Source organism: Falco punctatus, assembly GCF_963210335.1.
Source record: "Falco punctatus genome assembly, chromosome: 3".
NCBI classification, from domain to species: domain Eukaryota; kingdom Metazoa; phylum Chordata; class Aves; order Falconiformes; family Falconidae; genus Falco; species Falco punctatus.
This window is the reverse complement of record NC_137582.1, coordinates 67,689,887-67,703,772: the sequence shown is the minus strand read 5'-3', so window position 1 is coordinate 67,703,772 and position 13,886 is coordinate 67,689,887. Positions and strand designations below refer to the sequence as shown.

General features: G+C 37.2%; 1 protein-coding gene across 9 annotated transcripts in view; it reads left to right on the top strand.

The window, feature by feature from the left end:
- NETO1 (neuropilin and tolloid like 1) overlaps nt 1–13,886 on the top strand; it is a 308,983-nt gene that overhangs the window by 40,396 nt on the left and 254,701 nt on the right. For all 9 annotated transcript variants that reach the window (XR_013927178.1, XM_080381154.1, XM_080381160.1 and 6 more), the window contains 3 exons: nt 3,039–3,092; nt 5,649–5,786; nt 13,481–13,729. Coding sequence is in view for 8 of the 9 variants with exons in the window: in XM_080381154.1 (XP_080237280.1) it covers nt 3,039–3,092; nt 5,649–5,786; nt 13,481–13,729 (441 nt within the window). In the remaining variant the exon portion in view is untranslated. The remainder of the gene's footprint in view (nt 1–3,038; nt 3,093–5,648; nt 5,787–13,480; nt 13,730–13,886) is intronic.

Genomic DNA, 13,886 nt, shown 5'->3' with positions numbered 1-13,886 from the left:
AGGGTCCGCTCTGCTGAAGGGCTTGACTGGCCACAGTTCCTCCAGCACCTCTCTGTGCCCACACCTGTAAAGCAGCAGCGCTATGGCCAGGCATTGCTGGTCCAACAACTCTTTTGCTAGGCTAAGCCATGTCTATGCCAAATCACAGCCTCCAAAAAGCTGTCTGGCCAAGAGATAAATCTCTTAATGTACAGCTTGTAACGGAAACTGCACAGATCCAAAAAGATGCAGACGCGTAATCAGAGTGGCACTAGAAAGCACGATTATAATTATACCCATGATTAGGTGGGAAAGGGGGAGGAGGAAAGCAAAATGCAACAAGAAATTGGGTGGAAACTTCTTTAAAATAATTCCCAAACCCAGATAATCACAATATTGTTGCTGTACTGTTAAACCTTCCCAAGTGACAGTTTTCAGCGAGTGAAGATTGGTCTCTTTGGGGTCTTTTTTTGTTTCTCTTCTCTGTGAGAAGCACTGTTCTTTTCCTGTAGCTTGAGAAAGCAAAAAGGCAAGGGGTCAGAGAATAAATTGGTCTGCCCTGGCTGCTTAAATAGAAATTGTTGTGTTCTCTTTTGCCATAAAGTCCATAATTTTAAGTATTTTCTGGCATTATACAGGTTTTGGTGATGCTGGTGTTAATGCCACTAAATCAAGAGGCTTTCTCTCTCTCTCTCTCTCTCTCTTTTTTTTTTTTTTTAAATATGGGAGAGCACTTAATCTATCCTTAATCTATCCGAATGTTAGGTATGGTATGTCCAGAAAGACTTAGTCTTTTAGTCTCTTCTTGTCTATTACATTTTATTTTCAACACTATTTTTACTCATTAATAATTGATACTGGCATGATGATATGTAAGTACAGCTCCCTGCTTTGGAATAACATAGCTCTGTGACTTGGAAGCATCCTTTCTACCAGTTACAGCTGGAATCAAAAAGACCTGTGTTTTTTCTGTCATCTTGGTAATAGTATCTCTGCCACTTGGACCAACTCTTTTTGCTTCTCTGAACTTCAATTTTTACCATATAGGAAAAGAGGGGAGAGCCAATAGATAAAGGTACTTGAAAGGAACCTGTAAGAATCAGATATGAAATGTTGTTAATTGCCTAAGGAGAAACATTTCTCACATGGGGTTTGTTTGGCTGTTGTGCATCCTGTTCTAGCTTCCATAAATATGTGGGCAGAAAGAATGCCAGCAGCTGGCTCAATATTCTAACAGTGATCCACTTTACACTGTTGCAAAATTAGGTTTTGACTGGTGAGGATTACAAGCATAGATGCAGTATGTTCACTGCACGAAACACAGCTAAAGTAAACAAGTAACTTAGAAAATGGGCAAATCCCGTGTTGCCTTCAGATTCTGACACAGCCAGCAGGCAGTCCCAGCTACCATGTCTTTCCAGAATCCATCCCTAGCAAGGGTAAGGGAATGAATGGTTGGGTAGCATTCAGATCCAAGTAGAAGATGTAGTGTTCTCGCTGAATGCCCATGACACAGAAGAGTTTCAACTACCAGCTCTGCCAACATCCGTCTCTGTTAGCTGAGGGATTCAAAAAGACACAGGGGCTGTGAGCCTGACCAAGAGATAGTGAATATGCTGCCAAGCCTTCATTTTCCCAGAACTTCAGCCTTTCCCTGCTTAATAATGTAGCCATCATCCACGACTCAAACCCTCCATCACATGGGAAGTGTTAAAGACAGAGAAATAGAGATGTCAATGCCACCAGAATGGAAACATGGATATATGGAGACTGGCTTCCTTTGGGATAAATATTACACACAGTTTGCAGTACAGAAACCAAAAATGATGAAAGCACCGTCTTTGAAAAGACCATTTAGGTAGCTAGTTACTGGCCTGTGGTGACTTTTGGTGTCTCTTGGGCATAAGAAGAGGAAAGTGTGCCATTCGATTACATTTGTTAAAGATTGCAAGTCCATCAGTCCCTTATCGTAGTCAACAATACAAATCACAGCTGATCAATCCAAAATACTCAGAATAAACATGCAACTTCATCTCCACTTTAACTTCAGCGCTTTAACTGGCACTATGTCCAGGCTTAATGCCAAACTAGCTGGGGTCAAACCCCTGAGCAGTCCAAGAACTGGTCGATATGTTCTGTTATGCTCTTGCTATCCCACCTTCTCCAATACCCAAAGAAGATAGGGGCGATGACAAGAAAAGGCACTGATCAGTGCATGACTTCTTCATCAGGTACCTAGCTAGTCACTTTGATCTTCCAAATCAGTCTCATTATGACTGGTGTGTTTGCCTCTTAACCTTTATTAGTTAAAATGTTATATTTGGAAACTCCCAGAAACATAGGAGCTATCACCAGGTTGAAGTTCACCTCAGAAACGTCACATTCATTCTCAAGAGGCATAGCTATCCTATTGAGGTTGGAGATAGGAGATTTCTATTTGTAAACTGTGCTGCAGATTCACTGCAGCACAAAGCAACATCCTCTTGACAAGTCAAACAAACTAGATTAATGAGACTGTTAAGTACACACAATAATTTACTCCACTGGGGATTTTCAAATGCTTTGATGGATGTGAAGAACCCAACCCCTCACTTCTTTCATACTCCCAGTACTCATTTTCAAATTTTATTATGCCATAGCAAGAGACATTAGTGAGTCCAGTTGCACTGAAACTTAGCAGGCCTTTGTCTCCCTTTGTTAAAATCAGCCATTTTTCTATTACTAGCCCAAGCTATGAATATATAAATAAATATTGCTATTTTTTTTTCCTCTAACATTAAAAAAAAAAGAAAAGAATGGGAGAGAAACATCAGTGCCTGGAGATTTTGTTTTAAACCCCAAAGATCTCCTCTTTATTTGGATACATTTACAAAGATAAATACTTATAAGGACAAATCACAAAGAAACTTGTTTATACAAAATGTGCAATTGAAAGATGCAAATAAATGTTAAACTTTTTTTTTACATTAATTCTATTTAATTTGTATTCTTCTAAGATAGTTGTTTACAGTTGATTTGATTACAGGCACTGTGATATCTAATGCATATTTCTCTTTCAGTTGTAGCAAGTCTAATCATCCTACATTTGTCTGGGGCAACCAAAAAAGGAACAGGTATGTAAACTTCAGATTTTTTTTCAGACATGATATTAGAATCCAAAGTATGAATTTTAGTTATTAATTTAGTTCTTGAAATTTTTAGTAGTTCACCTACTTCCAGTGTCTGTCCTTTGTTCATTTGTTTTGAGTATTAGTGTGCCTGTACACACACAAAAATCCAGTGGTGCTTTTTTTTAACAAGTTAGTGACCTGATCCACAGCTAGATCTAAAAGACAGCCTGACTCTAACTAAAGACTGTAAAACACCCCTGCTTTAAAATTGGGAAGTCCAGTTTGGGAAAAGAACTATCTACACGTAAGATCTTTTTGCTTGTTGAAGTAGAATTCCAAATCTGAAATTGCGTATCATGGGTGCATTTGTGCAGGGTGGGGATAGAAAGAGGTTCTTAAACGCCCTGGATGCGAAGTGTGATGAGAGCCAAGCAGAGAGAGTTGCTAAGCACAGTGGGTGTCAGATCTTGTGACTGAAAGCTCAGTCCCTGCAGGATGGAATTCATTTCAGGAAATTAGGATCCGTGTCGTACTCAGCTTGGATAAAGACCAGAAAGAAAAATAAATGCTTGCAGAGCATAAGGCAGGCCTCAGGTAGTTAAAATCATCCTTGGGAGATGCTGTCTCCCTCCACTGATCATAAAAGGGAGTCTCGGACAACTTGGCCCTACACATCAGAGGCTTAAGTTAGATGGAACACTCCTTGGATATAGATACATCATTCAGAGCAGCATTCACACAGACATCTGTGTGACATCTAGAACCTACTAGCCTTCCTTTTAATACCAGCCTAATTTTTTTTCCCTCGGAGGAATCCATCTTATTTTAGCTTACTTGTTAAAGCCTGATGCCCAGGAAGTGATCTTTCCTGTTCTTCAGCCTGAACAGTCACACCTTTGCCTCCAGGCTCTGCCACTGTGCAGAAAGGAGTGCAAGAGTTTCAGGGCTGGGAAGAAAGCAAATAAGAAGGCCTGACTCTGCTTTATGATGATTAACCTAGAAGGAGGAAAGTTCTGGGCTGTGATTCCTGGCCTCAGAGTGATTTATTAATTTTACAGCAAACAGCAAGATAAAAATAATCATAGCATCATAAAATCATGTAGGTTGGAAAAGACCTTTGAGATCACCAAGTCCAACTGTTAACCCAGGACTCCCAAGTCCACCAATAAACCAAGTCATTAAGCACCACATCTACAGGTTTTTTAAATACCTCCAGGGATGGTGAATCCACCACTTCCCTGGGCAGCCTGTTTCAATGTTTCATCACCCTTTCAATGAATAAATTTTTCCTAATATCCAGTCTAAACCTCCCCTGGAATAACCTGAGGCCATCTCTTCTTGTCCTGCTGCTTGTTATCTAGGAGAAGGACCTACCTCCACCTGCCTACAGCCTCCTTTCAGGCTGTAGAGAGCAAAAAAGGTCCCCCCTTAGTCTCCTCCTCTCCAGACTAAACAACTCCAGTTGCCTCAGCCGCTGCTCATAAGAATTGTGCTCCAGACCCTTCACCAGCTTCACTGCCCTTCTCTGGACACGCTCCAGCACCTCAATTTCTCTCTTGAAGCGAAGGGCTCAAAACTTAACACAACATTCAAGGTGCAGCCTCACCAGTGCCAAGTACAGGGGGACAATCACTTCCCTTGCCTTGCTGGCCACACTTTCAGATACAAGCCAGGATGCTATTGGCCTTCTTGGCCACCTGGGCACACTGCTGGCTCATGTTCAGCCAGCTGTCACACACCCCCCCCCCCCCCCCCCAGGTCCTTTCCCCCCAGGCAGCTTTCCAGGCACTCTTCACCAGGCCTGTAGTGCTGTGTGGGGTTGTTGTGATTCAAGTGCAGGACTCAATACTTCTTGTTGAACCTCATACAATTGGCCTTGGCCCATTGGTCCAACCTGTCCAGATCCTTCTGTAAAAAACCTTCCTGCCCTCCAGCAGATCAACACTCCCATCCACCTTGGTGTTGTCTGCAAACTTACTGAGGGTGCACTTGATCCCCTCATCTAGACCATCAATAAAGATCTTAAATAGAGCAGACCTATGAACCAGAATCAAATAATTCCCCCATCTATCTCTTTCTGGTGAATACAGACTCAAGTTGTTGCAAATTTTAAACAATTTCTGTATTCTAACATAATTCTGCAGTTTTTTTCCTGATTTTCCTGATAGATTCCTGTATTATGGCATGTAGATTGCTGATACAGCACATGCTTGAGCCTTTTTGACATGTACGATGGGGAAACTCATGTCTCCCATTTCTTAAGCATGTGCTTTCCCTACAAGGTTATTATTTAAAGAACAATATAATTATGTCTTCCCCTATATATCCAAGCCTCTTCTCTGCTTTGAAAAAAGGTTTTCAGTAAGAATTATATGTTTGTACCCCTAAAGAACAGCCTCATTTTCCCCCAGGTCAGTGATCACACTCTTAGTCTCAACAGAAAAAAGCTGAGGTCACTTATAGAAAGGACTGTTTTATTCTGTAAGAGAGTTCTATGTGTCACAGTGACATAACAATTTGTAAGCTAATTATATAATGCTTGATGTAATCATTTCACAGAAAAGCAAGCTACTTCCGAAGGACAGAAACCAGTGCAGTGTGGAACTTGGACAAAATATGCAGAAGGAGGCATATTCACTTCTCCCAATTACCCCAACAAGTATCCTCCTGACAGAGAGTGCGTCTACATTATAGAAGGTGACCAGCTGAAGAATCTTTATATTCTATCATGAACTGTAAAAAAAATTAAATAAATTATTATCTGTGAAGAGTAGTTAAAGCCTATATGATAATGATAATTCTTTTCAAGATATAAGATTTAGAGAATCTTTATACTTGCACTTTTTTTTTTTTTTAATGTAAAAAATTTGTGGAGCATACCAAGTAATACTAGAAAATACTTGATTTATTTCCTGACATGACTCATAAATTAGTTCAGGTGGTAAGTATGCATGAGTCACTTAATAATAAACATGGTATAATTTATTTCTGGATATTCAGAGAATGAACATAACCTAAAATACTGTAACATGACAGAAGAAAGAATATTTTAAAATGAGTGAAAGACACAGTTTTTAATGAGTAGACAGTTTCAGGCTTGGAGGTGATGTAAGAAGGGCTAGAGGTGTATTACTAGCAGGTTACGCAGTTTCTTTTCATCAGTCTTAGCACAATGGATGCTGAAGAGATTGTTGTAAAAATGAATCTGTGGAAAGTAATAGAGATCAGATATTGTCAGAGCTGAGTAGCAGAAAAGATTAATCAAGTACAAAATGGTAAGTCACTGGAACCAAGAATATTCATTCATGAGTTGTGAACACATGCAGAATACAACAATGATGCTGCTTCTGTCCATTCTTGGTTGGAAAGAATTAATAACTACAAATGATGGAGCCAGGAGTTATAGAAATATTTATTATATTAAAGATGCAGGTAGTACCAAGAGAGATTTCCAAAGTTGTATAGCTGATTCAAATTAAGTTAGTTGCTTTAGAACCACCTACCAGGCTCTATTAGAAACTAATCTGTCTTTCCCAGTCTGGTGTTGAGTTACTACAAGAAATATATATCATAAAAACCTTCCAGGGAAATGATGGATAGTAAATGTGGTATGTACTGTTTAGGAAAAAAAACCCCACAGCAAAATGACTGAAATCTCTGAATTTGACTTTAGTGCTAGGTAAACTCACTGAAGTCAGAAGATGTGTTTATAAATCATATAATATAATATAATTATAAACAAGCCCTTTAAAGAAAATCTATGCTTGTCCAGTGTTCCCACTTGATTGCAAAATTTAAGCAGATGTACGGTAAACATCTAAGTTCTTTCATAGTTTAGTAACTGGTTTTAAATAAAGCAAAATTAAAAATAAGAATAGGTTCAATATGTACTACTTAGTTTTGAATTTTTTGTTACACTTAGGTTGCTAGATCCAGGTCTTTTACATCTGTCGATCAAATTATCTTTCTAACATGCCTGTGAAGCCAGGAAGTAAGCCTATTTTATCTTCAAGGATCTGAAACACAGATATGTGTTTTATCATTAAAGAGAAAGAGTGTCGGGGAAAAAAAAATCCCCAACATTTTTGTAAACCCTAGTCCAGTATCTTGGGCCGTAAGGTGTTCTTCTTACTAAGAAGGTGCCTGAAAGCCCTTTATTGGAAAGATTTTTGTCTTTTTTATAGTAATTAAGTACTTAAAAAATATAGTTAATAAGCTGAAAAGTGACAAAATACATGGTTGAAATAACCCTATTTAGAATAGGTCAAACTGGAAATTCTAAGAATGATTTAGGCATGAAAGATTTAATCAATCAACTTCTATGACAAAGATGAAATTCCACGTTGAGAAGTCTGGAGCAATATATAGTTAAAAAAGTAATCCTAAATCAGCGGACATCTTGTTATATTTTATGGGAAAAATCAATCTGGCAAAAAACACTTGCACATAATTTCTTATGGCACTGATATTTTATGCTTCCTGCCCAGCCATAATCAACAGTTTGGATTACAACTGGGTATTTTAAAACCCATGATAATAGCAGCTCTATCAGTATATAATTTGATGAGAACTGTGCATATTGCACACCTTCCATCCTGATCTCCCCATGTCTATTTCTGTCTTCTGAAAAGATCAGGTATAGTCATGTGTGAAAACTGTCACAAAAATAAACAGAGATGTAGTAAAAAGTCTGAGAAATTATATTTTTGGAAGTGGCTGTTTCAAGCAAGGCAAAGGAGAAACACTGAAGCACAACAATAATTTTGTAATTACGGCCAATTATTTTTCCATATTTATACTTTTTACAACATATACAAATGGCAGGAAATGATAAAGAAGGCTAGAACATAAAAACTTTTCCCCATATCTGTTATATCCTGTGGAACTCATTGGCATAAGGTACTGAAGTAAACGACTGAAAAAAAAAGAAAAGAAAATAAAAGGATTGTTTTAATAGCAATATCTTTGAGGAAAGATAATCTATGGAGTGGATAATCCTTGCTAACCCAGGACATAAATATCCATTCAAATTTAGAGGAAGAAAGAAACATCTCCATATGCATCTTATTCCTGTATTTATTACTGAGATTCCAATATTCTTCTGGCTGTTGTTGAATACCAAGTACTAGGGGGACTCGATACGATCTGTAATAGCATTCCCACATTGCTATCTCCCCTTTATACGTCTGAGAGAGTTCAGCATACCAGGATTGTTTATACCATACTGACAACTGTATGATGTAGGTTAAATACGTATATGAATCACCAGATTCCTTCTTGCCTACTCGCTTTTTTTATTTTATTTTTTGCTATCACACACAATCCAGGGCAAATTCTGATGGCTTTCCCCAAGCACAATTCCTACTGACTTTAGCAGACTTGAGTGAGGACTCCAGCACGTAGTGTGTTGTAATAAAATTGCATTTCGTCTTACAATACAATATTTACCCCACATTGTAGCTCATCTTGAATATATGCAAGCCTTTTATCATTTCAAAATTACTTTGGTAAGTAAAGTAAAGGAGCTGGCAAAAATTGCCATGATCATAGACTGTGCGTTTCTAAGAGAGAAGAGGATTTCTGACTGCAGAGGCTTCTATCCTAGCAGTCAAAGCCATAAGCAGATCAAACAGCTAGAAGTTTCTTTTTTTTTTTTTTTTTTTTCCTTTCCTTCTATTTTAGTAGTAATGATAATTAACTATTGGAACAACTGGGAATTTTAAAGTCCATATTGGATGCCTTTCTAAAAGAAATCCTTTAGGTCATCCAAAGTCATGGACTCAGTACAAAAATTATTATGCTATAGAGGAGCTTCTGGTGAATCCCATCTGCCTTTCAAAATGCATTGAGAATGTGTTCTTTTTTTGTTTGGGTTTTTTTTTTTCTTTCAGTCTTATTTGGCATCTAGAAAACAGGAAATATCTGAGCGTACACATTATATTCCCTGTTGGACTCAATTTCACCCTTATTTTGCATATTCATGACTCTGACCTGGCAAAATTCACAGCTGCCCAGAACAACCACAGCAGTAGCAGCGTGAGCTTTTGCCAGACTGCAGATAATTTGGCATGTGTGCTCCAAAGGGAAATTTGCACAGGAGATTTTGTAGGAGCAAAGGATTTGTTTGCCTTGAAAATATTTGGGGAGTGGGATAGTGCTACTTTACACAATATATCTTAAGAATTAGTTTGGAAATCCTGTAAGTGAAATACTTTTAAGAATTTATCCGTTCTTCAGTTTTTAATAACTAAATGCTTATTTTTAAATACTGGTATGGACTAAAATTGCTTTACGGAGATCTGAGATAAATCTTCCACTTTATGTGTTTGTGGACATTTAGAGTTAGCCGTTTTGAGGGTTTTCCATGTTTTCACCAAAGACCATTAAACTCTTTAATCCGAGATATTTAATGAGTGTTAGAAAATGGTCACGTATCACTGTATGAAAAATCTCTGCTCAAAGTCCTTCTGTATTTCACAGTGATTTTTCTGTTCAAAAAGTTTTCATCAAAACAAGAAAAAAATCTTTTAAAAGGAGGATATAAGTGTCTTTCTTATCAATAATAGCTGGACAACCAGAAAGACCAAGGATTATTGAAAACTATTACTAATGTAGCAGCTCTGATAGATGGGGGTAGGTGTTGAGTTCAATTTCTCATTTCCATGCAGTCTGGTAAATTGAAACAGATTTTTTACTTAACTTCAGCTGTCAGTTACGCGGACTTAGAGGCTGATAAGAATTAAAACCCTTACTGTGTGTTTTTGCTGCTACTGTTCCACTGCAAGTTGGAACCCAATGCCCTTTTTTTATTGAACGTAAAATCTCAAGACAGTACTTGTTCAAGATAATTAGAAGAAAAATATGACAAGACATGCAAGCATTAAGTAGTCTTTCAATGGTATTAAACATTTTTGAAGAAAGATAATTGGAAGCTAAATATGGCAGATTTTTAAGACTTGAAGTAAAATAATTTTATGAGACAGCTTCAGCTTCAATATATTTAATTCGGACTTGACAACAACTTTTCCTGACACTGTAGGCACAGGAAAAGATCTGAAGATGTGAATAGGCTTTACCTGTGAATAAGGATACCAGTGATGACCACTCCATCCCTCATTTCTGATTAGATGGCCAGATTCCAATCCAGTCTGGACTAGTTGAATATTCTGGGCTTTTTAGTTCGGTTTGGGTTTTTGTACCTACACATACACTATTATTAGTCATTATTCTGGATTTATTCTCACTGTATTTCTGTAAGTTTTACTGTCACCACACTTACACAGACTGCTGCAAAAGCTGTGGCACAAGATGTGCATTTATGCAATATCTGCTTCTTTTAGCTTGTGGTTGGCAAAGAAACCCTTTTCCAAAGCCAGAGTATAAACTTGCAACAATACCTTTTTCACTAAAGGGAAGTTAAAGTTGGGAGTTTGAATTGTATGTTTTCATCCTTTATGGTTATTTCTAGGAAGATTTGAGTAATTTTGCTTCTTAAGTAGTTTATTGCAAATAAAACATTTAACCTTAAAATATCGTACAAGATGAAGCACAGAAGTGCATTTCAAAGCATGTGATGACAAGGTGCATGGATATACGTATAGCACCCCTTCTTCCCTTTGCCCAATCTTTTGTGATCAGTTACACAAACACAAAGCTTTTCTCAGGAGAGTTAGGAGAAAGGACCTCATCCTGTTTGGACTAGCTTGCAAAGCATGCTGGGACACAGGCAATACCTATACTAATACCCAGAACAGGTCAGGAAATGTTCACTTGCCTTAAGGCTGATAGGTACCATCACACATGTACAGATAACTTTTTTCACCTTCCCAGACAAGAGTACAGAAACAAATTACTTATGTGAATGGTCCTTGACTGGTGTGAGGCAGCGCATCATGCCTAAGAATGGGGTTTGGCAGTTCTGAATGGCAGGCCAAAATGATGCCAGAAGGTGATTTTAACATTTAAGGAGTATGAACGGTTAGTGGTCCAGCCCCCGAACTCATTCCCCAGCCTTGTTTTATTTAGCAGTATTGAATAAGTAAGAGATACGGTGCTAACCAATAGTCGATGCTCCATTCTTAAAGTGGAGCAGCCCCTACACATGGGAGCATTGGGGAAAGGCAGAAACTCTTTCCTAAGCACTCCTTGAGCTGATGTGATTCTCTCTGATCCTCTAGCAAGAACTGAGCTTCACCAGGAAAAGTCTCGTCTTCACTTTGTTGAAAAATAAATAAAAGCAGAGAAGAGTAAACTATAGCAATAATCTGATCATAAAGCTAGTTTGCAATGTGAGATTCAGAGCTACATGGATGTTGTGGAAACCGTGCAGTTTTTTCTCAGACTGAGCTTTTACCAAGTCAATAGATACCCGACTCTGCAGTCCCTAGGTGAATGATGAGTAGTTCTCAACAAATGTCTTTAAATGGAATAAGAGTATACAAACTATGATCCCAGATTGAAAGGTGCTGATTGCTCTCTTCTGTCCTAGTATTGCTTAGTTAAGTTTAAATCAATATCTGTTATAAATATGCAAAGCCAAGGGTAGCAACCTCTGAATAAAATTAATCAATGATATCATCTAGTTATTCTGTGTTTTACTATAATCTAAAGGATCTACTTTGGTATTCAGACCTCAGCAAGGGTAACATTAGTAAGGTCCTTACAAGCTTTACTACCTGCATTTAATTTTCCAAGTTCTTTTTCATACTTTCAAAGTAGTTTCACTTCCATGGACTGTGAATTTGGTGCAATTATATGTAAAGTTTTAGGGTTTGATTTTTCTATTGGATTTCTATGGGCATAACAATTTCCTGTAAGCTGGTATAAATAGCAACAAGCCAATAGTCAGTTTTTCCCTAAACGTGAATTTCTTCAAACTGAGAACAGTAGATAAGGTTTCTTTCTTATGTTCAATTAAATATTTAAATTAAAAATCACCCATTTATATTAAAATTGAAAGTAAAGCTATTAAACTTTCAGATATCGTGTTTATTAACTTACTTCTTCAATGCTTCTTATAAAATGATGCTGTATTTACTTACATGAAATAGTTGTAAATGGGATCTGACTGCATGCTTTTGTGTACAGTTTGTAAGATTTACGTAACATCATCTTATTTAGTTAATTTTAAATAGTGTCCCTTCTTATGTGAGTAATGAGCTCATCCCAAAAGCTCCAATTAAAAATGTTTCAAAATATATAGAAGATGTGGGTCTGGTTGCACTAATAGTTTTCCTGTTATTCCTGAGGAAAGAAATGGAAGGAGACTGCTGGAGTGGCAGCAGTTTTCACGTTAAGCTTACGCACTTGGCTTGGAGTCTGATCTTGCATATTTTCATGTGAAAAGAATGGTAACTCAGGCAAAGCTCATAGCAATTTCAACATCTTCTGTGTAAAGTGTAGGACACGGTCCCATGGGAGGCACAGCAGGCAGTGAGACAACAAACCCTTGTCTTAGCAGAAGGCTTTGTCAGCAAAAGACTGTATTGCACTGTGATCTAGGCACAGAAGGCATACATTTTTTGTTACGGATAGGATTAAGTGTAGGAACAGTGCATCCCAGGGATGCTACATCTCTTAACATTTGTTGGCAAAATCATGATATTTTTTTTCCTCCTTTTAAGAGAATACTTTAGTTCAATCAGTAACTATTTTGCTTCATACAGGAGATGTGAGAGAATATTTGTTGTAGAGATCACTCTGACTGTGACTAGTGTTAGTATCTTTGAATAAAGATGTTTTTTATGTCTAATTAAGTGACCATTATAAAGGTCCTTCAAGGTTTTCATTAGAATATTGTTTGCTCTTAGTTAGACACTATTTTTGCTTCATCCTTATCTAGTTTAAGTGACAATTCACTACACTTGTCCTTATGTTTCAAATGAGATTATAAGTAATTCTAAATATAAGCAGTTACGCTCAAGCTTGTCATTGACTGCAATATGTACAGGAACAGAATTTGTCCTTTCTATAGCACAGTTCTGATCTGTTTGTTTGTTTGTTTTTTTCATCTTTGTGAGCACTAGGTAAAAAAGTATTCTGATTAACATTCCCACCCAACAATAAGAAAACACTGGTTTTCTAGGTACAGAAGTTTCTTAGAAAAAAAATTGTGTTTGAACAAATTGTTCCTAAAGTGTATTTTGCTTTACATTATAGATATCTCTCTTAATTTTGCTAAGAAGTGCTGTCTTAAGCACTTTTTAAAAGGAAAAGAATAGACAAGTAAGGTAATGGTGTAAAATGTGTAAGAATATAGATTTTCAAACAAGTTTTTATGCAAAACATTAAGATGCATACCAAAGTCATAAATTTGATTTTATTTAATTTTCGTTTAGGCTTGAGGGGTCTTGGTTTAGAAAATAATACAATAATTTTCTTTTCATCTCTAGCTGCACCTAGACAATGCATTGAACTACACTTTGATGAAAAATATTCCATAGAGCCTTCTTGGGAATGTAAATTTGACCATATTGAAGTACGAGATGGACCTTTTGGCTTTTCCCCAATCATTGGACGTTTCTGTGGACAGCAAAATCCACCTATGATAAAATCCAGTGGCAGATTCCTATGGATTAAATTTTTTGCTGATGGTGAGCTGGAATCTATGGGGTTTTCTGCTCGGTATAATTTTACACCTGGTGAGTACAAACCATCACACTTTTTGATAGAAAAATCTTAGCATAGTAGCTTTGCTAATGATGTATAATTGTGCTGTTGAATAATATGTTTAACTGGGACTATGTTTATTATTAAGGAAAGTAATAACAGATAGGAAAATGATAGAAGGTACAGATA